The sequence below is a fragment of the Sinohyriopsis cumingii genome, chromosome 16, assembly GCF_028554795.1.
Source record: "Sinohyriopsis cumingii isolate HCF-2022 chromosome 16, ASM2855479v2, whole genome shotgun sequence".
Taxonomy (NCBI): Eukaryota; Metazoa; Mollusca; class Bivalvia; order Unionida; family Unionidae; genus Sinohyriopsis; species Sinohyriopsis cumingii.
Genome location: NC_142976.1, coordinates 52333452 through 52357441, shown reverse-complemented (window position 1 = coordinate 52357441; position 23990 = coordinate 52333452). Strand labels below are relative to the sequence as shown.

At 41.6% G+C, this 23990-nt stretch overlaps 1 protein-coding gene across 1 annotated transcript; it reads left to right on the top strand.

The window, feature by feature from the left end:
• The first annotated feature begins 261 nt into the window (after nt 1-261).
• Nucleotides 262-23072, top strand: LOC149780407 (tereporin-Ca1-like). Its single transcript, XM_089936373.1, has 3 exons — nt 262-368; nt 1382-1638; nt 22504-23072. The coding sequence occupies exons 1-3, from the start codon at nt 326-328 to the stop codon at nt 22900-22902; spliced, it is 699 nt and encodes a 232-aa protein (XP_089792499.1). The 5' UTR covers nt 262-325; the 3' UTR covers nt 22903-23072.
• Nucleotides 23073-23990: the final 918 nt, after the last annotated feature.

The window sequence follows — 23990 nt, the reverse complement described above, 5'->3', positions numbered from 1 at the left end:
TTTATTCTAAAAAATACAACAACCTAGATTACAAGGTAATGTGCATGAGCATTACCTACAGATATAAACACTAAATTGTGTAGTGAATAAATGCTTTTTAAAGTAAGTCAGCACATCAGTCTATTTAATACCTTCGGTTGTCGACAAAGATTCCTCCAGTCAACGTGATTGGTCAGGTTGATGACCGTGACCAGATCCGCTCACTTGGAACATTTGGCCTGATAAAAGGAAACAAACATCAAAATAGTTTACACAAACGTTATTGTGTTCCATCCATCGACACAATATTTTATTTTGTGAAGAATATTTGGAATCTTGATCGACAATGGGTGGACCGGTTGCCGTTGTACTAGGCTATATTGTGTTTGGTAAGTGTCTTGAATTTAAGCCCATCTAGCTCTTTATTTGTTCATCTAAACATAAATATTTAATTTTTTTTTAACTGAAACAATACTGCACAATGAACGCTTAACGTATTACATACAGCATTAGGGTTTTAAAAACAACCAGTGATTTTTATTTTACTGGTAACTGTGAAACTTTAAGAATGTCACAGAGTCGAAAGTGGGCCTAACATATTCAATTTGTCACCTTTGTCGACGATTTTGTGCCTTTAAATAATAATGTCACCAACTTGTGCAAGATCCTATGAAATTTAGAATTCGCATCATATCTAGCCAACTCTGAGATTCCGGTTCATGTGTTATTGGGATTCCTCAAGCGCCACAATCCACTGAATCTCTCGTGTAGGCACCCAAGGTTAACGTTGACAAAATACATAGCACCATAACCCTGTTACGTACGACGAACAAATGCTGAAAATTGGCATAATGATAGTCACTTAGGAACCATTACAGTTCAATCTAATAGCACATTTCTCTCATTTTGTATTGTGAAGTAAAGGAACGTCAATATATTTGGTACAGTGTAACCTGTCGACACAGTTTAGATATTCTTGTTCGCAAATTGATATTTGCGAATTGGGTCAAATAGCTTTTTAACCCCATAAAGAATATTTACTATTATAAAACATGTTCTCGATCGTGCATGCATAAATCAAAAGGCAAAATCAGGCTAAAAACAGAGCTCGTAAAATGATCGGAAGAAGTGAAAATCGGACGAGCAGACAGACATACAGATTGACATCGAACAAGGACACATACAAACTAGGCTGGCCTTCAGCGAAAAGAGCGAATACGTTTCCATTTTGTATGGATAAATAGTAAACATGCATTCGTTACACTTTCTTTTGGCTTGCACAGATAAGTACATATATTCCAATGCATGAAATGAAGAAAATATTATTGAAGAATATCTTAAGAAATATCTCATATAATATTGTTTAGAAATTATAATCCCTTTTTATCTCTTCTTTTTGCAGCAACAACGTTCTGTAACACATCAGCCGAAATTACAGTAGCGGCTATCGTGTCAGCTGCTGCTGGTGCCGTGAGTGCAGGTTCGAGTCTAACAGGTACAACGCTGAGTAATCTGATGAACACTAACTACAGGATTAACTGTGGTATTGAAGTAGAAAACTGGACAAGATTTCCACTCACAGGTCCTGTTGTTAAGATCCTCGCTGGAGCATTATCTACCCCACCTGGCGATATCCTTCCGTCCAAAAAGGAAGCTATGGTAAGTATAAATACGGTATAATGTAATATAAGACAAATCATTGTACATGAGCTGTCAGTGGGAAGTTAAAGGTGCTCCTGCTCGGTATTGGTGGTAGTTCAAAATAGACTCCATAAGTCGCATTACCAAATAGAAAGACAAAAGGTATGCTTGGCTTCCAGCGAGTTAGACTCCGTGTCAGGTCATTTTGCTGCAGGAGTGAAGAGATTGTTCTTTGATTGACTGTAAGTGAATATCTCAGAAGATAATATATTTATTAGCCTGCTATTATTTGTTTTATGACAGCTGATTTGAGAATGTCTTCCATATCGTCCTCAGATTCCTTTTAGATTGGCAAATATTCCGCAACAGGTCAAAATCATGCCACTCTGGTCTACACCTTCACATTTCATTGCTTTTGTTAAATTGTGCAAGAAACCACTGCTGGTACTAAATATGTTTTAGAGTACCTTGGTTTTAAATGAGATATTCTATAACGTAACCAGAAGTAGATATTTCTATATGTTGTTTTGCTGTTTTTCTAAACCATTATATACTCGAGGAATATTGCGAATGATTGTAATATATTGAAACAAAGGCTTTTTTTTCTAAACCATTATATACTCGAGGAATATGGTGAGATGACTGTGATATATTGAAACAAAGGGTTTTTGTGGAAGAGGCTATCCTTGACACGAGAACAAACCATTTTCTCGCAGATTCTATCGCCATATTGTGAGGAACATTTTTAGGGCACGATGTTCTGAGATTGAGGGTTAAAAGCACACTAAACAGCAGTTAACAAAAATGAAGATGGCGGAAGAGTTCAAGTTTTATGGGCCATGTTTGTTCCTGCGCGAATAAATCTAGCTCTTGCGTGGAGCACTCAATCAATCATCCGTGAACGTGTACATGGCATTTTGCCAAAACCAAGAAGTCTGTTCACGTGGTTTGGAAGGAGAATCAGCACCTAAAGTAATGTGTACGCTATTACATAATCAATGTCAAATACGACCTGATTTAAATGCAAGCCTTGATTATAACAGAAGATATGTATGTATGTATGCATGTATGTATGTATGTATGTATGTATGTATGTATATATATATATATATATATATATATATATATATATATATATATATATATATATATATATATATATATATATATAGGTAGATAGGTAGGTAAATGGCCCAGGACATGAATTCGAATCTCCGTAGAGTACGAATTAAAACCTCTCTTACCTGTATGACTGTATTATTTCTATTAAAATATTAATTCATTCCATTATTTTCAAGCATTCTTCTATATGAATCCAGGGATAGCACTTTTTGTTTATATATTTATTTTTAAAAATTCTCTCTCTCTCTCTCTCTCTCTCTCTCTCTCTCTCTCTCTCCCACGAAATTGTGTACCAGGTATATCAATATGTATATGTTGTCCAAAATGTTCTCGGGTTCCGTTGCCGCGTACAGCGTCACCCGAGGGTGGTATATTTTTTCGGCTCTAGTTATTTCGAAATCCTGAGCGAAACTCAACCCCTGCACGTGCAAATTGCCGGCAGCGGGAAACCTTAGTACCTAGCTGCCCATATCTGTCACAGCTAGTATATATATAGAGCAAATTCTCTATAACCAAATCACATTACGCAGTCTTATCAGGAAGCTTACCCCTTTACGGAAGCAAATCTACAGCTGTAGAGGTAATGAAATTCTTTATTACTATTCGTTAGTAGTAAGGTGGGATACATTAGCGACAATGGGAATTAGCATTACATAGACCCCTGGGTCAGATTAGCGACAATGGAAATTTAACATGGCGAAAAATCGTGGGTCAGATTAGCGACAAGGGAAATTAACATGGGGAATAAATCGTGGGTCACTCTAGCGACAAGGGGAATTTAACATGGAACTACAGTGTGGGTCTGTCTAGCGACAAAGGGAAATTAACATGGGGAACAGAGTTTGGGCTTTTGGGATTTTTTTTTTTTTTTTTTTAAAAAAAAGGGGGTAGGCAATTGAAAGGCTATCTCTTTTCGAGAAATATGGATGGCCCTGAAAAGGGCCTTTGGGTTTCTTCTTCTTCTTCTTCTTCTAACTCCTTAACTTCTTCCACCAAGTCCTCACTTTTTCCATTATTCCTTTCTTCTTTTTCTCCTCTGGCATCCAGTCTGGATGGCCCAAGGCTCTAAATTTTTCCTGGACTTTGATCCAATTCTCATTCATCCTCTCAAACTCTGTCTGTTTCTTTTTGCTTTCCACATCTTTTCTTTCTTCCCTCCATTTCACTTTAATCTTCTCTACTTCCTCCTCCATTACTTTTCTCATCAGATCTTCCCCTTTCTTCACCTTTTCCAATCCCCATTTTACATTTCTCCACTCTGTCCAGTACAATATTTTTTCTAGGAAGCACCGGACTTGGATGACATGATCCAGTGCTTCCTTCAAACTTCCCACTCTGAAGTAAGGTGGGTTAATGAAGCCTCTTGACTTACTGACTTCTTCTTCAATCATCCCTGCTATGATATCTCTTGCTGTCTTTAGGCCTTGAACTTGACTCGTTACAAAGTCTTTCATATCTCCATGCCTCCATTCCTCTTCTATTCTTCCCAAAACATATTCTACATCCATTATCCAGAAATAGATGTCTCTCAATAAATTAAATAGAACTGATACTTGAGTCATTTTTGTCTCAGTTATTCCTTAGAATGGTTCCAACATCAAACTTTGTGGGTTCTTATAGTGAAAGCGCGGACGTGATGGAAAACATCCCCTAAAAAACATAAAATTGATCTTACCTAGATCATGACCAAACAACGCGCGGACGTGAAGGAAAACATCCCCCACTTTCTCATTTCATATAATAAAACCAAAACTATACTCTCCACATACGCTAAGAAACAATAAACAAACCCATAATCTACTATTTACACAAACTTACGTGAGCAGTTACAAACACAAACACAAACACACAAAATAAACAATAAAGAAACCCATAATCTACTATTCACACAACCATACCTTAGCTCTTACAGACACCATCACACAAACACATACCCTCACATTTTTTCAAAAAGAGTTAATGTTTATATTCACACTACTCTACCTACACACATTGGCAAATCGATCGTTATTTCTTTTCTAGAGTATTGGGTAGCCCTGAAAAGGGCTGGTTTTTTTTTGGAATTTCATGGACACCTGGTTAATGGTGACACCTTCCAGGCCTGGCGTCACATACACATCTTGTCCCCCAGTTACTTTTTACCTTTTTGGGGGAGAGAGCAGAGGCAGGATATGTGGCTTCAGAATCCCAATTTTCGGTTTCTGGGATTCTGAAATTTCTTCTTCTTCTCTCCTTTTCCTCCTCCTCTTCTTTGTATCTTCTCTCCTCCTCTTTGTATCTTCTTTCCTCTTCTTCTTTATATCTTCTCTCCTCCTCTTCTTTATTTCTTCTTTCCTCCTCCTCTCTCATCCTTCCGTCTTCCACAATGGCTTCCGCGGCCAGTTCATTCAACAGGCGCCTGGCATATTCCAGATGCACATGAAGTTCCAACAGTTTAGACAGTCTCGTGTTCATTTTTGGTGTTGATCAATCAACAAGTGTAGCTAGACTGCCCAGCGAGTTTCAATTTATAGTGAAAGCGCGGACGTGAAGGAAAACATCCCCCTAAAAAACATAAAATTGATCTCACCTAGATCATGACCAAAAGAAACAACGCGCGGACATAAAAGAAACACTCACTCACTTTTTTATGCTACCCATCACTATTTTAAAATTTTTTATAAATCACTTCAATAGACTATCCACATACGCAAAGCAATCCAATCTAACTCCAAATATACACCTCAAACACCAAAAAAAAGACATCATTTTAATCTACTATCCATACCAACCTACTTAAGCACTTACAAACACAAACACACAAACACATACCCTCACATTTTTAAAAAAAGAGTTAGTGTTTATTTTCACACTACTCTACTACACACATTGGCAAATCGATCGTTATTTCTTTTCTAGAGTATTGGGGTAGCCCTGAAAAGGGCTGTTTTTTTTTTTGTTTGCTATGGCATTCTTTTTTAGTTTCTAAGAATGCGATGTCCTCTGAGGATAGACTTTCTGGCGATAGGTCTGCTTCTTCGAAAAGAGAAGAAGAACTCTTTGGTGTCCATACGACAATCGACAAAGCATCTGTCAGCTTCAGGTTGCTGCTGTTGTTGTTGTTGTTGCTGCTGTTGCTGCTGTCTCTGAAGTCTGTACTTCTCTGTCCATTCTTCTTTTTCCCTGTTCATTTCTTCTCTGAAGAGCTCTTCTATCAGGTCTTCAGTGATTTTTAACATTCTCACATTCTCTATTTCTTCTGGCTTCGGTATCAGACTGTGTCTGACCCTATGCAAATTCACGTAGGCTTCGTTGAGCTTAGCTAGTTTGGAGCACATCTTCGTAGGAGGATGAGTCGACAATGGATGGTTAGACTGGAAACAACCCCGGTTCTTAAAGTCAAAGCGCGGACGTGAAGGAAAACATCCCCACACGGTTTTTGAGTCGCAACGTTTAGTGAGTGTCATGAGAGGGATAGTAAGAAATGAAAGAGCATCAATCCAACATTATTATAGCTAAACAAAAGACAAAGGCATTTTTTTCAAGACACAACATTTTTTATTCAAAAATCACTTAACACTAAACAACAACTCTAACATTTTTAAAAATAATCCAACAATATAACATCAAACAATTTTTTCAAAACACAACATTTTTTATTCAAAAATCACTTAACACTAAACAACAACAACTCTAACATTTTCTAACAATAATCCAACACTAAAAGTTTCTCCACTAGGTAAAGAGGGATAACAATCTTCCATGGTTTCTAGTAATCTAGGATGACTTCTCTCAAACTGTTGATTTCTATGGTATTATCGAATTCTGCATACAGGATGACGTTCACCGTTTCATCAGGGTCTCGGTCTTTAAATTGAATTTCCACACGAATCTGGCCTGATTTTATAGGGTGGAAATGTCCCTCGTCGCTGCCTTGGTCTGGAGTGAAATCGAAAGCCCACAAAGCGTAGCCTCCTGCATAATCCTCGTACGTAATACCGTGACTGGTATTGGTTCCTAACTGTCCGGTGGCTTCGTACAGGGACAAGTACGATCTCAAGTAATTCTTCTTGGTAAAGTCAGGTTCGAAAGGTCGGGTACACAAGGTCTTGCCATCGCGACTGACTTCGATTTTGGACACGCCAAAGTGTTGAAAGTAGAAAGGATTTTTTTCGGCAGCTCCTTTGAAGGCTGTATTCTCGACGATACCAACGATCAAACGTTTGGGTAACTGTCCTTGGAACAGATGATCTTCGATCATGGATCGCTGTCCCTTGGGAATGGTGAAGGTCTTCACTTCCACGCGTCGTATGGGATACTTGGCGGTCGTTCTGCTCAACGTCTGACTGATGTCGTTTCCCACTTTAGGTAACACTTCCACACGGCGTACGTAGAGTCTGGCTTCTTGGATTTTGGTTTTGTAACCGTCACTATCAGCCAATAAATGGAAAGCGGTACTGCTACGATTCAGTCTCAGGCGGACATCCACCCCGTTCAGCAAATACTTTTCTTGCAACCACATGTCCAAATGCAAACGATCCATCAGTTCTAAACTTGTGTCGGCTCCCGTGATTCTCTTTCTTCGTTCTAGAAATCCATCATTGTTGTCTTTCTTTTCATCAGTTTCCAATATTTCAAACTTGGTAGGTTCGTCAGCTTCCCATACCACACAAGCATTGAGATGAGTGTTCTTGGCATCTATTCCGTACGTCAAGAGATTTTCCAGGTAGGCACGATAAGGGTAAGTATCCATGCTGCTACTGACCAGTTTGTTATTCAAGTACAAGTCCACTCCACTGAACAAGGAATGCATGAAATTGTTGACGGGAGCTACTGCTTCATCGTCTATAGGACCTCCAGACTTATCTAGAATTTTGACTTTCAGGTACAAGTAACTGCTATTCAGATCGATGTAATCATCGGGCTGTCCTTTGATTTCAAACTCGATGGGAGCGGAATCGGTCAGTGAGGAGACGGGGTGAAATTCCACCCACTGGGATTCTTGCATCGTCATCGTCGTGGGGGGCATGGCAAACAGGTCCAGTTCCGTCTTGGAACAAGCACAAGATTCTCGGTGCATCATTTTTTTTTTGTCTCTTTTCTCAATAATCGAAAACGTCTAAGTCTCGAACGGTTCTTCTTTTCTTGGCCTTTCTCGCTTGAAGTCTGGTGAAAGGGTGTTTTCTTCGTCGTCTCTTTCTGCCTTGTCCTTGCTGAATGCCTGACTCGGTAGCGTGCAGGGCATTTATAGGTGTCTCTCGTCGGCCCAAAATGTCTTTGCCCGTTTGCAGCAAGACATTTTTGCCTGCCCTCATGAAGGCTTCTTTAGGGTTTTGTTTGTCGATGATGACATTTTGGAGAAATTCTTTGCCTTGCGTCAGTGCCGCATCTTTCAAGGCGTGCAATTCGCGTGTCACCATCGGTTTCAACACCGGGGCCACCGAACGAAAGGCCGATTTTAAAATATCTCCTAAGCCGTGTCCTCGCTGTCGAGCAACCCCTCGGTACACTGGATACATGACTTACTTACGAGTCGTGAGAGAACCGTTTTCGAAAATGGAGTTTCACCGTGACTTTTCCTTTGGTGAATGGAATATTTTGTCCCAGATCTCCTTTTATAGCAATGTTGACCGTGTCCAAATACGACTTACTGACAGGCAAATAGTGAGGATGGACAAATTCGCGGTGGACGTGGTAAGTGTTTCCACCTTCCTCGTCAGTGTTCGTGGCAGAATCCATTTTGAAAGGAATGACACGCAGTAACGGTACGGAGGTGTGTCCCACCACGTTGTACTACACCACATCGGAATACACGAACATCAAATTCAGTCCTTGGTTCAGTTCTACCGGGGCACGAAATAACTTGCTAAAAGACTCGTTGTCGTAAACGATGGGTAATTCGTTTTTCTTGAGCATGGCCTTTCTCATGTCCATGTCTCCGCCCAACATGTCAAACAATTCAGGACAAAATAAAATGGACATGATTTTACTTCGTTCAAATTTCATCAAGAAGCGACGAGCTGCTTTGTGGTACTCCATGGTGACACTTTTGTTGACATGCACCAAAGCTTTCAGAAACACGACATTAAACCTGGAGGCTATGGTGCTGACCAAATGTTGACCACTAAAATAATAGCCTGGGGGAAAGAACAAGTGATAGGTGGTGTACTTTTGTGTACGGGTTTTCTTGTCATATTTGACGTTGCTATCCATCCACTGTTGCATTTGCTCGTCATGAACTTCCACATCAAAATAATTTTGATTGGGAAGGACATTGAGGACTTGGGTCGGGTGAATCATTTCTACTAAAGCCACTTCCCAATGGGCTTCGTGATCTAACTGGATGGCCTGAGGTAATTTGGCCGTGTAACAGCACAACGTGTTCTTGGGAACACCTCCATGGAACTGTCACTGGGTAAAGTTAAGTAAAATTGGCTTTGGTGACTCATAATTCCAGAGTTCTGTGGCTGTCCGAGGGGTTAGTGGACGTCAGAGGCGTGTCTCCGTCTAAAATGGGGTTCTGGTTGTGGTTGAAGTGGTGACTGGCACTGGCACTGGACACAAGGTTCCCGGGGTTCCCGTTCGAGGTGAATTTCAGGGAGGGATTAGGAAGCAGGTAACCGATGCAACTGCTCAATAAAATGGTCCACAATTGTTTGTCTCCTTGTTGCAAACTCAAATTGGCGATGGCTGCCCCGATGACACAATACACCACGAAGATTTGGCAGAAAAAGACGATTTGCGTTTTAGGCACACGTTCTCCACACCACACCCACAAGGGTTGTTTTTGTAAATCTTGCACAAAAGAACTAGGTGAAGGAGGAGTGTTCGACGTAGCTGCGTCTGTGTGAAAAGGCATGATGGTCACTTCTTTTTATAATCGATGACTTGCGAAGCGTCGATCCAAGAATCAAAACTGGGTGGATATCCTTTCCAACGTACTTTGACTTCTTTGACACGTCGTTTGCCCACTTTACGGGTTCTGCGTTCGAGAATGCTTTCGATGTCGTACACGTCGTCTTCTTTTTTGGTGACACGTTGTAACTCGGGCAAATAAAACGTTCCTTTGAGCACTTCTCCGTTCATGTCTTCCAATTTATAGACGGCAGGATGATGGCCATACACTCGTCCAGTGACGCGAAACAATTCGGTCGTCCAGTTAGGTAAGTAACCTTTGTCGAAAGTGCGTTTGGTTTTGCAAATGCGCACCCAATCTCCTACGGCCAACATTCCACTTTTCTTGGGGACAGCCCTCGTCGGGGACGTACCAAACAGGCGCTCAAACACCAACACTTCGTTGTCGGGAGTCACGTCTTGCGGGGCACGTCCGATGCTTCGATGGTAAGATTGGTTGTACGCTTGCACCAGGTGCGGTAAGATGTCGATGTACTTCAGAGTGTGGTGATGCGTAAAATATTTCCACATGCGTTCTTTCAAAGTGCGTTGAAAACGTTCCACGATGCTGGCTTTGGTTTCGGGATTCTCGGTGGTAAAAAAATGAATGTCACGTTTCTTTAATTCTTTTTGGAAAGCTTGGTTCAGAAATTCGGTGCCTTTGTCCGTTTGCCATCGAAGAGGGTGACGACCGCTTTGTTTCAACACCCGTTGCAGGGCTCGCACTAACTCGCTGCTCGATTTGGAAGTCAAGGGCACGACCCAGGCAAATTTGGAAAAGACGTCGATGACACAAAACAAATATTTGTAGCCACGATTGTAGCTGGCCAAATGAGAGACATCGGCTAAATCGGCTTGCCATTGATGATCGATGCCTTCCACTCGGGTGCGACTTCTGGCAAACTTGCATCGAATGGGTTTGTGTAAAGTGTAGGTAGCTTGTTCTTGTAACCATCGTTGCACTTGAGGTAAACGGAGACTTTTCAGTCGCGTTTTGGCAGCACGATACAATTTTTGAACTCCTGCGTAACCTGCAGGATGGGAGGGATCGTAGTAAATGCTGGCTAAGACTTTTTCCATTTTTTTGTGTTGGTTGGTGTGTTAATATGGCACCCACTCTTGGAGGATGCTACTCTTTTTCTCTTGGGGTATTTTCTTGGATTGCAATGCTTTGCGTGTGCGACCGGCAATAGGTGTTGAAGAGAAGGAGGATGTCTGAGCGGGGGATATCGGTTCTTGTTTCACTTCTGTCTTCACTTTCTTTTTCTCTTGTGATGAAGAAGGGGTGGCCATCATCTTTTTAATCCATCCAATTCTGGAGGTAGGTGGTGTTGTTAACTTGCGTACTTTTTCTGGTGGAGTTTGAAACTCTTCTTCTTCTTCTTCTTTTCCTTTTTCTGTCTTGGTCACTGGTACTGGTACTGGTACTGGTGATGGTGCTGGACTTTTCATCAAGGTCTTAAAATCTTTCAGAGTGGGTAGAGCTGTTTCGTCTAAAGCTTTCTGGTGAAAGAGTTGCAGTCGTTGCAAGAGTTGACCGTACTTTTGCGATTTTTCTGTTTCGGACAAATCTTGGCGATCCATCAAGGACTGCAATTCGTGTTGTAACTGGGACATCTCGCTCAAATTGGGATTGGGAGGTAAATGCGGGGTGCGTTGTTCTTGCCAACGATGGTATTCCATCCATCGTTTGTAAGGCACTAAAGCTAGTTTTCGTCCTTCCATGGGGTTGTCAGGGGTCGATTCTGAGATCTTGGAACTTCCGAAGGCCTTTTTATCTTGCTCCCACCAGTCCTCGCAACATGGTTCCCAAGACTCCTTTCAGTATGGGGCCTAACAAGAGTGGTAAAATACCTCCACGTTGCACTAACATCTTCTTTTTTTGACGAATGGGAATTTTCTTTTGAACCATTTGGCGAAGAACGTGACGATGTTTGCCTAAGCATTGTTTCTGGTGTTTGGACAAAGGGATCGTGCCTTTCAAAACGTTCAAACAACATTCGCACACGGTATCGATGACCTCTTTGGAGGCTGTTTGAATGAGTTTTTTTCGTAGGGGTGGAGAAGCTTTGGACAGGACAGATAACATGTCCCCATGTTTGGCTAAACGTGGTGGCAGTCCTTTCCTTTTCTTTCCATGGGGTTTTCTGGAGGGTGACATCTTTGAGTCTTCAGGAGCACCAAAAAACACTGATACCCCGACTTGGTCACAGGCCCTTTTTATACTGGAGCGCGTCGCCACTGATTGTCTTGACGTCGTATTAGTTTGAGGACAGGCATGACACGTCGTGCAGGGGTACGTAACGGACTAAATCGAGCCAGTTCTTGCTTGGACAAATCCAGTAAACTTTGTAACACGCCCGATCTTTCTTGAACTTTGATTTTGGGAGAAGGTACTTTGTGAGCAGCAGCCACTGCCACTAAATTGGAAGGTCCTGCCACTGGGGAAGTTCTTTTGGGGGTCATCAACGGAGAAGTTCTTGGTGTGATCAACGTCTCCACGTACTCTTCAGTTCCTGGTGTCATTAACGGAGAAGTGGACAAACGTGAGGCTACCGGAGACGCAGTCACCGCCGTGGCAGGTCGTGGTTTCCGAGTGTAAGGTTGCGTCCTGGCCGAAGTGCCTCTCTTGCGACTAGTTTTCTGTGGACTTTTCTTTTTCTGGGGACTTTTTCTCTGTTTCTTTTTCTGGGGGTTTCTTTTCTTTTTCCGGGGTGGTGGTGTCTGGTCAGAGGAGGGTCCTGCCACTGGAGAAGTTCTCCTTGGGGACCTGGTCTTTTTCTTCTTGGGGCTTCGTTGGACTTTTGTCTTGGGTATAACTTTGGGGCATTAGGATCCCATCTTAAGAGTGAGCGAATGATGACCCCTCCTAGAGTACCGCTCCCTCCAGGTTTCAAAATGATTTGTTTTTTGGTTTGAGTGTCGATGCGGGGATCGGCCAGTTGGACCAAAGCGACTTTCTTTCGATCACAAAAGCGTTTGGTTTGATGACGAATCTGAATGATTCCTTGGAGTAATTGACGTGCCGTCACCGTGAACCATCGTAAGACTTCTTTGAGACTAGCTTCTAAGACACGAGCTCGTGTTTGTAGATCTTTTTCTCGACTGATGCCATACAAGGCACGAATCAATTTGACGGGAAGATGCGACTAAAGGGACGTCATGTTCGCACTGAGAGTGAGACAGACGAAAAAGGGTCTGAGTTTTTTATAGATTTTTTTTATGTGGAGTGAAATGAAGTCGAGGACGGAGACGTGTACAGGACAGGCCCTCCGTCTTGGCACCAGTGGTGAAACAAGTGGGTACGAAATCGCAAATCCTCGGGAGTCGTAGGTTTCAAATCGACGAGTAAATAGACGTGTGGAGTTTGAGTGACATCGTCGTACGCCTGAGTCAGCCAAGGCGTTCCTAACTGTTTGGCTAAGACTTGCACTTGCGATTTATCTCGAGGGCTTTTAAACAAGACCACGTAATGCGCATTGAGACTGATGGTGCGATGGGCTTTACTTTGTTGAAACAAATTTTGGGTGATGTAAACGACACTGGCATTACGGTGATGCCCTTTGCGCGTGAACCACAGTTTAATTTCTTCTTCGTCTTCTCCTAACATGTCGTCGAAAATGACCAAATGGGTTTGACGGGAGTCAGAGACGATGCCGTCGTCTTCTTTAGGAATGCCTAACACAAACACGATGGAATCGCCTTGACTTTCTCGCAAGAGGCTGTACGCCGATTGCCACTCTTTGTAACACCACACGATCCGTTGAGGTGGCCGATCGATCAAATGATGTTTATGTTCGATCGAACGTTTGACGAATTCGGTTTTGCCTGAACCGCTAGGTCCAGCAATGAGCATGTTAAAGGGATGGCGAAGATACAAAGCCTCCCAACTGGCACGATCTAAGTGTTCGTCGATGACTTTGACAGTAGAGGAAGAGGGAGCAGAGACAGCAGAGGTAGCCATTGTGTGAAAAATGTCACTTGTGACACGAAAACAAACAAGACAAGAGTTTATATACTTTTTTTCAGAACACGTTTATTGAATGTTTTTTTTCCAAACATGAATACGAAGGACAAAATACATAAAAGCCAAAGGCTTAAGTACAAGAATAAAAGGCACATGATGACCATGAACGTGGAATAAACACAAGTGTCTGTACAACATGTGTTGGGTAAAGTTTAACCAGTTCTATAGTAGGGGGTAAGGTCACACAAGTGTCCTCCCGAAAGGGTCTTTCAGGCCTGTCCACGACAGTCCTGTCCTGGGTGACGGGTTCTTCTGGCACCGTCACTAACACGGGTTGAAAAGTAACTTTTTTCCATGAATAACTCTCGTGCATACTGGGCCACCTCTTGGGTCCAAGCCAAATCAATCTGGTTTCTTCTTCGTCAACGACATGGTAAGTTACTTCAATGAACAATGAACTATCGATCTTGCCTAGGGTTCCTTTTTATATACAGACCAATACCGACGTGACCGTACGGCAACGTAAAGTGATTGGGAAGTCGCACTCGCTTCTGGTATACAATTTGATAGACTTTTTCCAAGGGTCGACTGACGATGTGGTGAGTGGGTAAACGTACAATCTTGTTCGGTTGATAGGTGGTCACTTTAAAGTTTCCATCCTCTCCCGATTGCAAGGCTTCTTTCAATACCCCAAAGTTGACCACTCGACTGGTACGATGATTCAGAGTCAGTCCTTTCACTTTGCACGTCGTGTGTACTTCTCCTTGTTTGTCCCGGTATTCGTAGCCGTAATTTTTGGGGCCGCCACTGACGAAACTTAGAATCTTGTCGTCGGGATGCTCGTCTGTCCAGGCTCCTAAACGGTCTCCTTCGATGTCAGGGTGATGTTGAATCGGGTGATGGATGTAAATGCAACTGTCCGTGTCAAAGTACAGGACGCGTTCTCCTAACAGTTATAAAGCTTCGTACAATTTTAAGCGAGCATGGGCTGTCACGTAAGCCGCAATGATGACATTTCCAAAAGGGTCGTCTTGTACAAAGTCCAGATCTTCTTCGTAATTGACCAAGATCAAATCCTCTCGAACGACGTCCACGTGTTTCATGTATTTCGTTTTGTCGTGAATCATCTGGAAGCAGCGGGAAGGTTCTGTCAAATATTCCGTCTTGGGTAAACACGGTCGTTGTGCCATTTTACCCCACAAGCAATTTAACATCACTTTGGCAAACGATCGCCTGCCTTCGTTTTTTTTCGATGTGGTCTAAAAGAGATGCCTTCTTGTTCGTAGTATTTCTCTTTGAATTGTATTTGGTCTTCGGGAGTGTGACACCAGGAAGGATAGCCGCTGGCTTCTTGTTTCAGTTTCAAAAAGGCATCCACGTAGTCGGCGAAAATGCCTTTCTGAGTAGCGTCACCCTTGTGGTACTGTTGTGTCTTGGGAAAGTGGCAAATTTCGTACACTTCTAACAGTTGGTATCCCATGTCCAGAGCTTTGAACAATTCCACGCTGACCCAGGTTCCCGTCAAGGCACGTTCTTCCTGGCTGTGATGGCAAGGTTGGTCCTGGTTGCACGTTTCGGCACTAGTACGGCACAAGGGAAACATCAGTTTGCCTTGACAATGGTGAGGTAAGACGGGATGGTATAGGTTCGTGGGAGGCAAAACTTTACACTTGATCAAGCCTTCGTATTGTCGAATGTTTTTCAGTTCGATGTGTTCCGTCAGCAATTGTGGGTGCCCTACGGGAAAGCGACAATATTTGCACACGTAGGGATACAGCGAACACACGTCCAAGTATTTGATTTCTTCTCCTTTCTCTTCGTCGGCTTGGTACAGCAAACAGGTGGCATTGGTCCTTCCTCCGTACAAACTATCCCTCGGGTTCAACGGGTCCATGAACTGGTAACTTTCCACGAGGCGTTTAAACACGGGATCGGTTTTCAAACGGTGATCGTACTCGTGTTCCCACATTTCCACCACTTGGTATCCTTGCAGTTCTAACTTTAGGCGTCGCTGACAAGTGTCCTGGTACAAGTCTTCCATGGTTCGTTGCAAAAACTGATTTTTAGTGTCACGGTCAGGGTAACAGACGGGACATCCATGAAATAAGCAACCGTTAAACTCGTACACGATCTTGGGGTTTTCTAAGTCCCAGCCATCGACCGAATACGTTCCGATGGTCTTTTCGCCTCCTCCGTTGCAGGCATGCTGAATCCACTTGTCTTCCTTGTCGCACATGTAATGTAACCAGCGTAGGGCTTTGACCGATTATTGACGTTTGACAAAGTGGGTCGTTTGAGGACTGATGACAGCCACGGTGTTTTCAGGCATGAATCGTTGGCGGTACACTAAGGAACACGCTTTGGCAATGGTGCAAGCTTCTTTCAAAGGATCGACCCCTCCGTGTTCCATGAACAGTTCTCGAAATTTTCCACAGCAACGTCGTAAAATGTCCACGTCGGAACGTCAATACTTTAGCATTTCTTCCTGAAAGTCGAAAGGGTCAGAGGCATGAGCCTGGTACCAAGTGTAGAAAGCTTCTCGTTGTTCGGTACGCATGTTGTCGGGGTCGTAATAGTGAGCCTCAGGCAAATGGGGTAGAACGGCGTGTTGATTGGCTTCCGTATTGAAAAAGTGTGGAAAGTACCCTTTAGCCATTTCTGTCATTCCAAACGTTTTAGGCATTCGGCTCAAAGGCATGGCCAAGTAACTCATCGAATCTTTAAACTGCACTTGTCCCACTTGCATGAAAATGATTTTGGCTCCGTTCAAAGTGACTTTAGGACGTTCGGTGCCTTGTTCCGTATAGTATCTCAAAAGAAACTGTCCATCGTATCCGGAGAAATTGTGAGCCATCACTGTGGCATGACGATGACAATCTCCGTAACGTTCGATGTCCTCTTGGCTCCACGTCTTGTCGATGGGGTCTAAGACCCATTGGGCAAAATCGGCTAACGTGTTTGGTCCCCGAAAGATTTTTTCACGTCCTCCAGGAATCTTGCTGCAGTGAGGGCAATGACTGAAGATAGGTTCTTGAATGCACTTCTCGCACGCTCGATGAGCCACGCAGAAATTAGGAATGTGAATGCCGGTCTCTTGCATGCATTCGAAATCGAAAAAGATGAAATTGCCTTTCTTCTTGTGACCGTCCTCTTTCTCTGGTGGGGGTTGGTATTTTTGCACGTAGCATTGGTGTTCCAAGTCCACGATGTGGTGACAAATGTGACATTTTTTCTTTCCTCGACATACGTGTGCCTTGGCATTATTGGTAAGTGTGCCTTGTCCACAGGTAGGGCACAATCTCAGGAGTTGACAAGCACATTTCTTCTGTGAACCTTGTGTTTTCAAATGTTGTTGGTAACAGGTAGGACTGACAAACGTGCGCAAACAAGTCGAACAAGGCACTGGTCCTTTGCTCAGACAGGGTGGAGAGGCCAAACGTCCTGGGCATTTCATTCCACAATGCTTGTGTTGCTCTCGATTGTTATAACCATAGTCACATTTCTCACAATAATAACCGTATCCCAGGAATCCAGTGATACTGGTAATGGTATCGAAATGTTCATCGTGATGATAAAGGTGAATGTATTTTCCGTCCTTAAAATCTTGGCCTCGAAACAACAGAGTTCCACGCATTTCTTGAGGGTGCACTTTCAAGGTGTAGCGTGGAGCTAGGGCATCTTGCAATTTTTGCATCTCAGGAATGCCACAGGGTGTGTCTTTGGACAGTCCGGCTTGTTGTAACAAGACTTCTGCTTCGTTTCGTTGTTTGGCTCGATCGCATCGTTGAATAGTTTTCCAGGTTCTTTTCCATTCTACCGTGTCGTTCTTGTTGGCATAGGTTCGTCCCACCACGATGGCACGGGCTAAACACATCTGGTCTTGAGGGTTGTTAATTCGGACGAGACTCTTTTTGGTGTTGCGAAGGTCGTCCACCAATAACATCTTTTTGCATCAAAGTCCTTGAGGAGGAGAGAGGTGGGCCATTTTCAGTGTGGCTTTACCATCGGTGATGTCAAACTGGTCATTAGATTGTTGCACCTGTTGTATCTTGTCCATGACTTTGGAATGGGTCAGTTCTGCGGGTCTGCTAAACTCGATCCAAACAGGGGATTTGAAACCGTCGTGATCTATGGATAATGTCAAGCGATCGTCTTCTTTGGCTTGACATTGTCGCTTGAGTGCGGTGAGCAAAGAATCCCACATCTCGGTGATAAACCCTTCTGCTTTCTCCAAAGGTACGCCAGACTTGAAATCTATAAACTTCATCGTGTAGGTGTAAGCCGTGGTTCTAAATTTTCTAGAGGAGCGCTTTTCCGTCTCTCGAATGGAATAGTACTTTTCAGGGTTGACTAAGGGTGGTGAACTTGGTTTAGAGGTTTCAAATTCTGGTTCACTCATGTCCTCTTCAAAATCACTGGCATGAATTTGTGCCAAGATTTCAGCCCTGGTACGAGGCGATAGATCACGTTTCTGCCTCTTACTTTCTTCTTCTTCTTTCTTCTCCAATGAATAGGATCGTTTCATCTTGAGTGCAAAACGTCAAATGACTCAAGTTTAAACACCATAGACTAATTTATAGTCATGGCAAACCAGCGTATATAAAAAGGGTGTGTGTCTTGTCCTTTCACTATTCATTTCACTCTCAAGCCGAGCACAACGATGGAAGAGACTACCCAGATGGAACGTTTCGTCAGAGCTTTGCGAGGGGTCATTAGAAAATTCTCTTCAGACCAGCCGACGGACTACTCTCCTTCTTTTCGAGATAAAAGTCAAGATACTTGCTATATCTGTAAGAAGAAAGGGCATTGGTCTTCAGAGTGTCCAGACCGTCAAAAAAGAAAAAAAAACAGGGGCTAAAAAAGACAAAAGTCAAGATACCTGTTATTATTGTGAAGAAAAAGGACATTGATCTCCAGATTGCCCAAAAAAGAAACAAGAGGAATCAGAAGAAAAGGATTCTTCAGAAGAAGAGAGGGATTCTTCGGAAGAAGAGAGGGATTCTTCGAAAGAAGAGAGAGATTCTTCAGAGGAAGAAGAGGAAGAAAGAAGACAATTCTATTTAAAATAAGCAAAGAAACAGGAGAAGAAAAGAAGAAGGGAAGAAAATGAGGAAAAAACGGTGAAGAAATTCAAAAGACAGAGAGACTAAACAAGGAGAAAGAAGAAGTCAATGAACTTTTAATTAAAGTGTTCTGTGGTGAATTGTGAATTGGATTGTAAAAAATGGATAAAAGAATACATGAATGATACAAGGTAAGTGTCTTTGAGTTTTGATTCTAAAATAAGAAGCTACACTCACGCACTCATACACAGACACGTACTATAAGGGTAAAATGGGTTGTTTATTTGTTGTTTTTTTTTTTGAGTTATTGGCAATTGAAATTGTATTTCTTTTCGAGAAATGTGGGTGGCCCTGAAAAGGGCCTTTTTATTTTGGTGTAGGGGTGAGTTTAACCAATCAACTTTAACTGCCTTAAGCCTTTGCCACGGCCAAGGCCTACTTCTGATGATTGGGTTGAAATCACTAAGGGTGGTACGATAGGCTTAGTCACAGGGTTGGCGTGCTTATCTCGGGAAGGTCGTATTCTCTTCGGTCGTGATAAAGAAGTCTGATACATTTGTTTCAGACTTCTTAACTCCGCTAAAATGTCCAACAGTACCGTAGCCGTTTGATTTTCACCCTCTTGTTTCTTTGCTGCTACTTCTTCTTGTTGTTGTTTTTTTTCTTACCTCTTCTTGTTGCTGTTGCTGTTGCTGTAGGAGAAAAGCTTGTTCCGCTTCCTTTTGTCGTTGCATAAATTTCTCCAATTCTTCTTTCTGTCTCTGTCTAAAATTCTCCACTTGCGGTAATGAAGAAGGTAACGAAGGTTCCGGAACAAATTCTTGCGAGGTAAGAAAATCCACAAAATCCCAATTCACCTCTTCTGAAAGTAAGTCCTGGTTCCCTTGGGCAGTCTCCCCTGCTGGTGCACCCCAATGGATCGTTTTCTGAGTTTCCGTCATGTTGAATCACTGTCGCATAGATTGACTGTACACAAGCGCTAACGAATCTATATAGACCACGTGACGTCACAGACTGCTCTCTTCGGATCGGATGCGAGCTGACTGAATTTTGCAACGCGTGTTCGGATTGGTGAATGAATTCAATCCGTTTCAATCCTTCCTGTACCTATAAATAAGCGCAGTTCACTGCATTGATTCACCTATTCTCGTCGCTTCAAGATGTGGACCACAGTTGAGTCATCCACCCTTGTGTCTTCCATGATGTTTAGGACGGACATGCTCATGTATGTCAGGTCCAAGTGGACTGTTGTTGATAGGACAGATACTAGTCAATGGATGAGGAGAGTTTACATAGAAAGACAAGGATGTCTCAAGAGGGTACTTGTGTATGGACCGGCAGTTAGAAGGAGTTTAAGAAGAAGAAGAAGAAGATGTGACAGATGCCATCTATGTTAATATTAATATTAACATAAACCCAAAGGTCCTTTTCAGGGCCAGCCATATTTCTCGAAAAGAGATAGCCTTTCAATTGCCTACCCCTTTTTTAAAAAAAATTTAAAAAAATCAACAAAAAAAAATCCCAAAAGCCCAAACTCTGTTCCCCATGTTAATTTCCCTTTGTCGCTAGACAGACCCACACTATAGTTCCATGTTAAATTCCCCTTGTCGCTAGAGTGACCCACGATTTATTCCCCATGTTAATTTCCCTTGTCGCTAATCTGACCCACGATTTTTCGCCATGTTAAATTTCCATTGTCGCTAATCTGACCCAGGGGTCTCTGTAATGCTAATTCCCATTGTCGCTAATGTATCCCACCTTACTACTTTCGTTTATATGACAGAAATGTGTTCATACTTTAGATGTTTTAGAACCTTAGTTATTGTGTCAAAAAGACTTATATCTGCAAACATATTCATTGAATGCAGTAGCTAACGCGCAGGAAACGTATATTTATTCTAAATTCTTGAGAGTCAATACCGAAGTTATACACCGCCATATTAAAAATACTTTAGTCTGGTTCGAGTTGGCTATTTGTTGCAACTGAACAGACAAATTGATATTTAATTATATGCTGCATGCATTGAACGATTAATCTAATGGGTAACGAATTAATGTGCGCGCATGCGCAACATATATCAATGCAGAAGTACTTAACCGTGTCCTATGTACTATACGGTTTAATTGTTATAATTTTAGCTGCATTATACCTGCTTTATACATGCCGCCATGCCTTATGCCGTGCCTTATAATGGTTTGATGCGAAGTCACGGAACTGTGGTTTCGTGTGACGTATACGCTGTGTTATGGTGACGTTGGATCGGAAGAGTATACTGGTTTAATCGGTGCGAGGGACCAGGACTTCGCGACCATCAAGTCTGTGATGTGAAGGCTCTCGAGGGATCCTTCAAAAGACTGAGAGGAGCGGACCGTGCGTGGGTGCTTCTCTGGCCATAGACTCTAAAGCGCGTGGAACCGGACCATCTTGGACGTCAAATGGGCGCCACAATGGTTATAGTGTTCCATGTTATTTTCACAACTGCATTTCATAATTTCATTCATTCCTATTGTTATATCGTTATGTGAACGATCGATAGGTTCGTAATTACACGTATTTCAATATCGGTTTACGATCGATAGGTTCATAATATCATTCATTCCTATTGCAATACCGTTATGTGAACGATCGATAGGTTCGTAATTTACACTGCTTTTCAATAACGTTTTATGAACGATACGTTTCTTTTCTAAATCGTTATTTGAACGATACATTCAAGACTCCTTATATTGGGGTGAAGGTCACTTTTATTTTGTTGATCGGTGATAGGAATTCACGTTTGTTTTAAAATTCCATTTGTTAAATTCATGTTTTGAGTTTTGAATTTTTTCGAGTTGAGTTCATCGTTGATAGTTCCATGGTAGGAACTTTATAATTTTCCTTATCTTTTTGTTTATAATGGTGCCAGATTTGTTAATATTTAAATTGCGTTTATAAATAAACGTCTTGTAAACGCAGTTGCTTTTGGTGTCTTCCTAATCCAGTCCCAACCCTGCTTCATCCTGTGACACTCTCTCTCTAGGCAAAATCGACAAATATTCTTATATATATATATGTATATGTAATGTGTATATGTATTTGTAATGTGTATATGTATATATGTTAGACATTAACTCAAGCAAGGATCATTTCTTTTTAGTTTCCTTAGTTCAAAGTTTTGCTGAGCTTGTAAGCAACTAATATAATTACGTCACTAATACAGCTTATAGTCAACTTTAAAAAATCTCCGAAGACAAACGTGGCATTCAGAATCATCCCGAGGTTTACCATTATTACAAGTTTCCAATTTATTATGAAGGTGACCTATGGACGACAAGACATTGTATGCGATTACATGTCTGTATCATATATAAGAGATGGTTTAATCAACACACGTGGACGCTTTCTAGCACGTGTATGTTATTCTAATTGTGTCGAAATATAATGATAAAGAAAATTATCAATGAAAAGTTGTGAATATTATATAATGAATAACTGGTGTATGAATGGATTTCTCATATTTAACCAAAATATGTTCAGGTGCACTTGTATTTGAAATAAGCTAAATATATTTAAATGGTGGTATTTGCATTAAAATTGAAGAAGTACTTGAAATGGCATTCAGATTTTAATGACTGAATGCCAATATGTTAACATTATAGATCTACATTAAATGGAAAACAATCATGTAATATGTTGCGAGCAAAGTATTTCTTCCCAATAACTTGCATTCTCTATATAAGAGGTTCATAAAGTCCAGTTCATACTGACATCAATGCAAGTATGCAAAGACAATTTCCTGTTTATATAAGACCTATACAATTTTACATCATCATGTTTGCAATGAACACATTATTATCGGGTTATTTCCTTCTGCACAGGTTGCCCGAAAGACGTCCGACACCGCAACTGGCACGTTCGGAACAGTGTCATGGTTGGTCGAAGAGCACAATCGCCGAATTGTCTTAATGTGGGCGGCACCGTACGACTTCAATTTTTACAGCAATTGGCTTGGGGTAGGCATAACAACTCCCGGCGAGACGCTCCATTCTCAAGGAAATGAGTGGTTTAACCAAATGTACTATGGAACAAGCTCTGGTTCTCTTGGGTTCAGCAGGAGCGAGTATTACTGGGAATCAAATCCCGTGATATATAAGGATGACTTAATTCAGATATCAGGGACAATGTCAACAGGTCACCAGGCACAAGTGAAGGTAACCGTTCGTCCTGTAAAAGTTTCGGATTTGGCTGCTCCTATAAAAGTGCTTCTTGAGCAATGATGGAAGGAACCTTACTGTTCAAATAAGAAATGAAAACCGCGAACATTGACTATTCAACGCAAATTTAACGTCATGCTTGATATTCTGATATGTAGCACCACAATACTAATATGTATTTTAAAATAATCACATATTGCATTTCTAAACTGATTAAACTTTCCTATTTTTAAGTTTTGTACACTTTATTTATGAGAGAGTAATCCATTTTTTTCTTCAGATTCAATACATTCAATATCAATGTCTACATGTATACGTTCTAAAATAAGAAAAGTCTGGTTTTTTTATATCCACCCCACCAAATATACCATTATTTTCTTAACATTTTCTCGCCCTAAGTCGATCAGCTGAGACAGGTAAACAGATTGTGTGATTTCCTTTTCTCTGGATCTTTAATGAGCAGACTAGCAGACTAACTTATTTTTATGGCGTTTACTGTTGTTTCAAGCCAAAATATAAATTAACCACGGCAATTAATAAAATGATATGTTAATACATTAAACTTACCTGTAATTGTTTAAATATATGTATAACGAGAGAGAGAAAGAGAGAGGAGGAGGAGGAGTGTAAATGGGCGGAGATATAAATCTAGATATGGATACTTGCCCTCAATGACGATGATTTAGACCGCAGTAATGGCATGTCAGGGGTAATGGAGAATCACGTTTACAACAGGATATGACGTGTATTGTATGGTAATTGACTTCGTGCTCTTTAGGAATTCATTATTCTAGATATCAATCGCCCTCACAGAATCACGTTATTAATCATAATTCTACATAACGCTATAAACAATTGTAAAGATGGTTTTCCTCTCGTAATCAAACAGAAGATGATTTTTTTGTATGTCTACTCAAGCTAAATTTCTAATGAAGAATACTCTCTCATACGAACCATTTCGTTTTAGTAATGTATTAAGTTTCCGATCTTCTTGGGAGTCGAGTCGATTTACACAAGAATTTCATGTATCGACGGCAAAAACCCGGTAAATACATATGTTTGCCTTTTCGTTGCTGTAAATGGACTTGTTAAATGACTGTCTTCCTGAATATTGGGATTATGCGTATGTTGCATCTGTCTTCTAAAAAATC

Excerpts from the sequence above, each read along its gene's own strand:
- LOC149780407 (XM_089936373.1), top strand. The coding sequence starts at position 326 with ATGGGTGGACCGGTTGCCGTTGTACTAGGCTATATTGTGTTTG. Across the intron at positions 369-1,381 it reads ACTAGGCTATATTGTGTTTG|CAACAACGTTCTGTAACACA; the intron begins GTAAGTGTCTTG and ends TTCTTTTTGCAG. Across the intron at positions 1,639-22,503 it reads CGTCCAAAAAGGAAGCTATG|GTTGCCCGAAAGACGTCCGA; the intron begins GTAAGTATAAAT and ends CCTTCTGCACAG.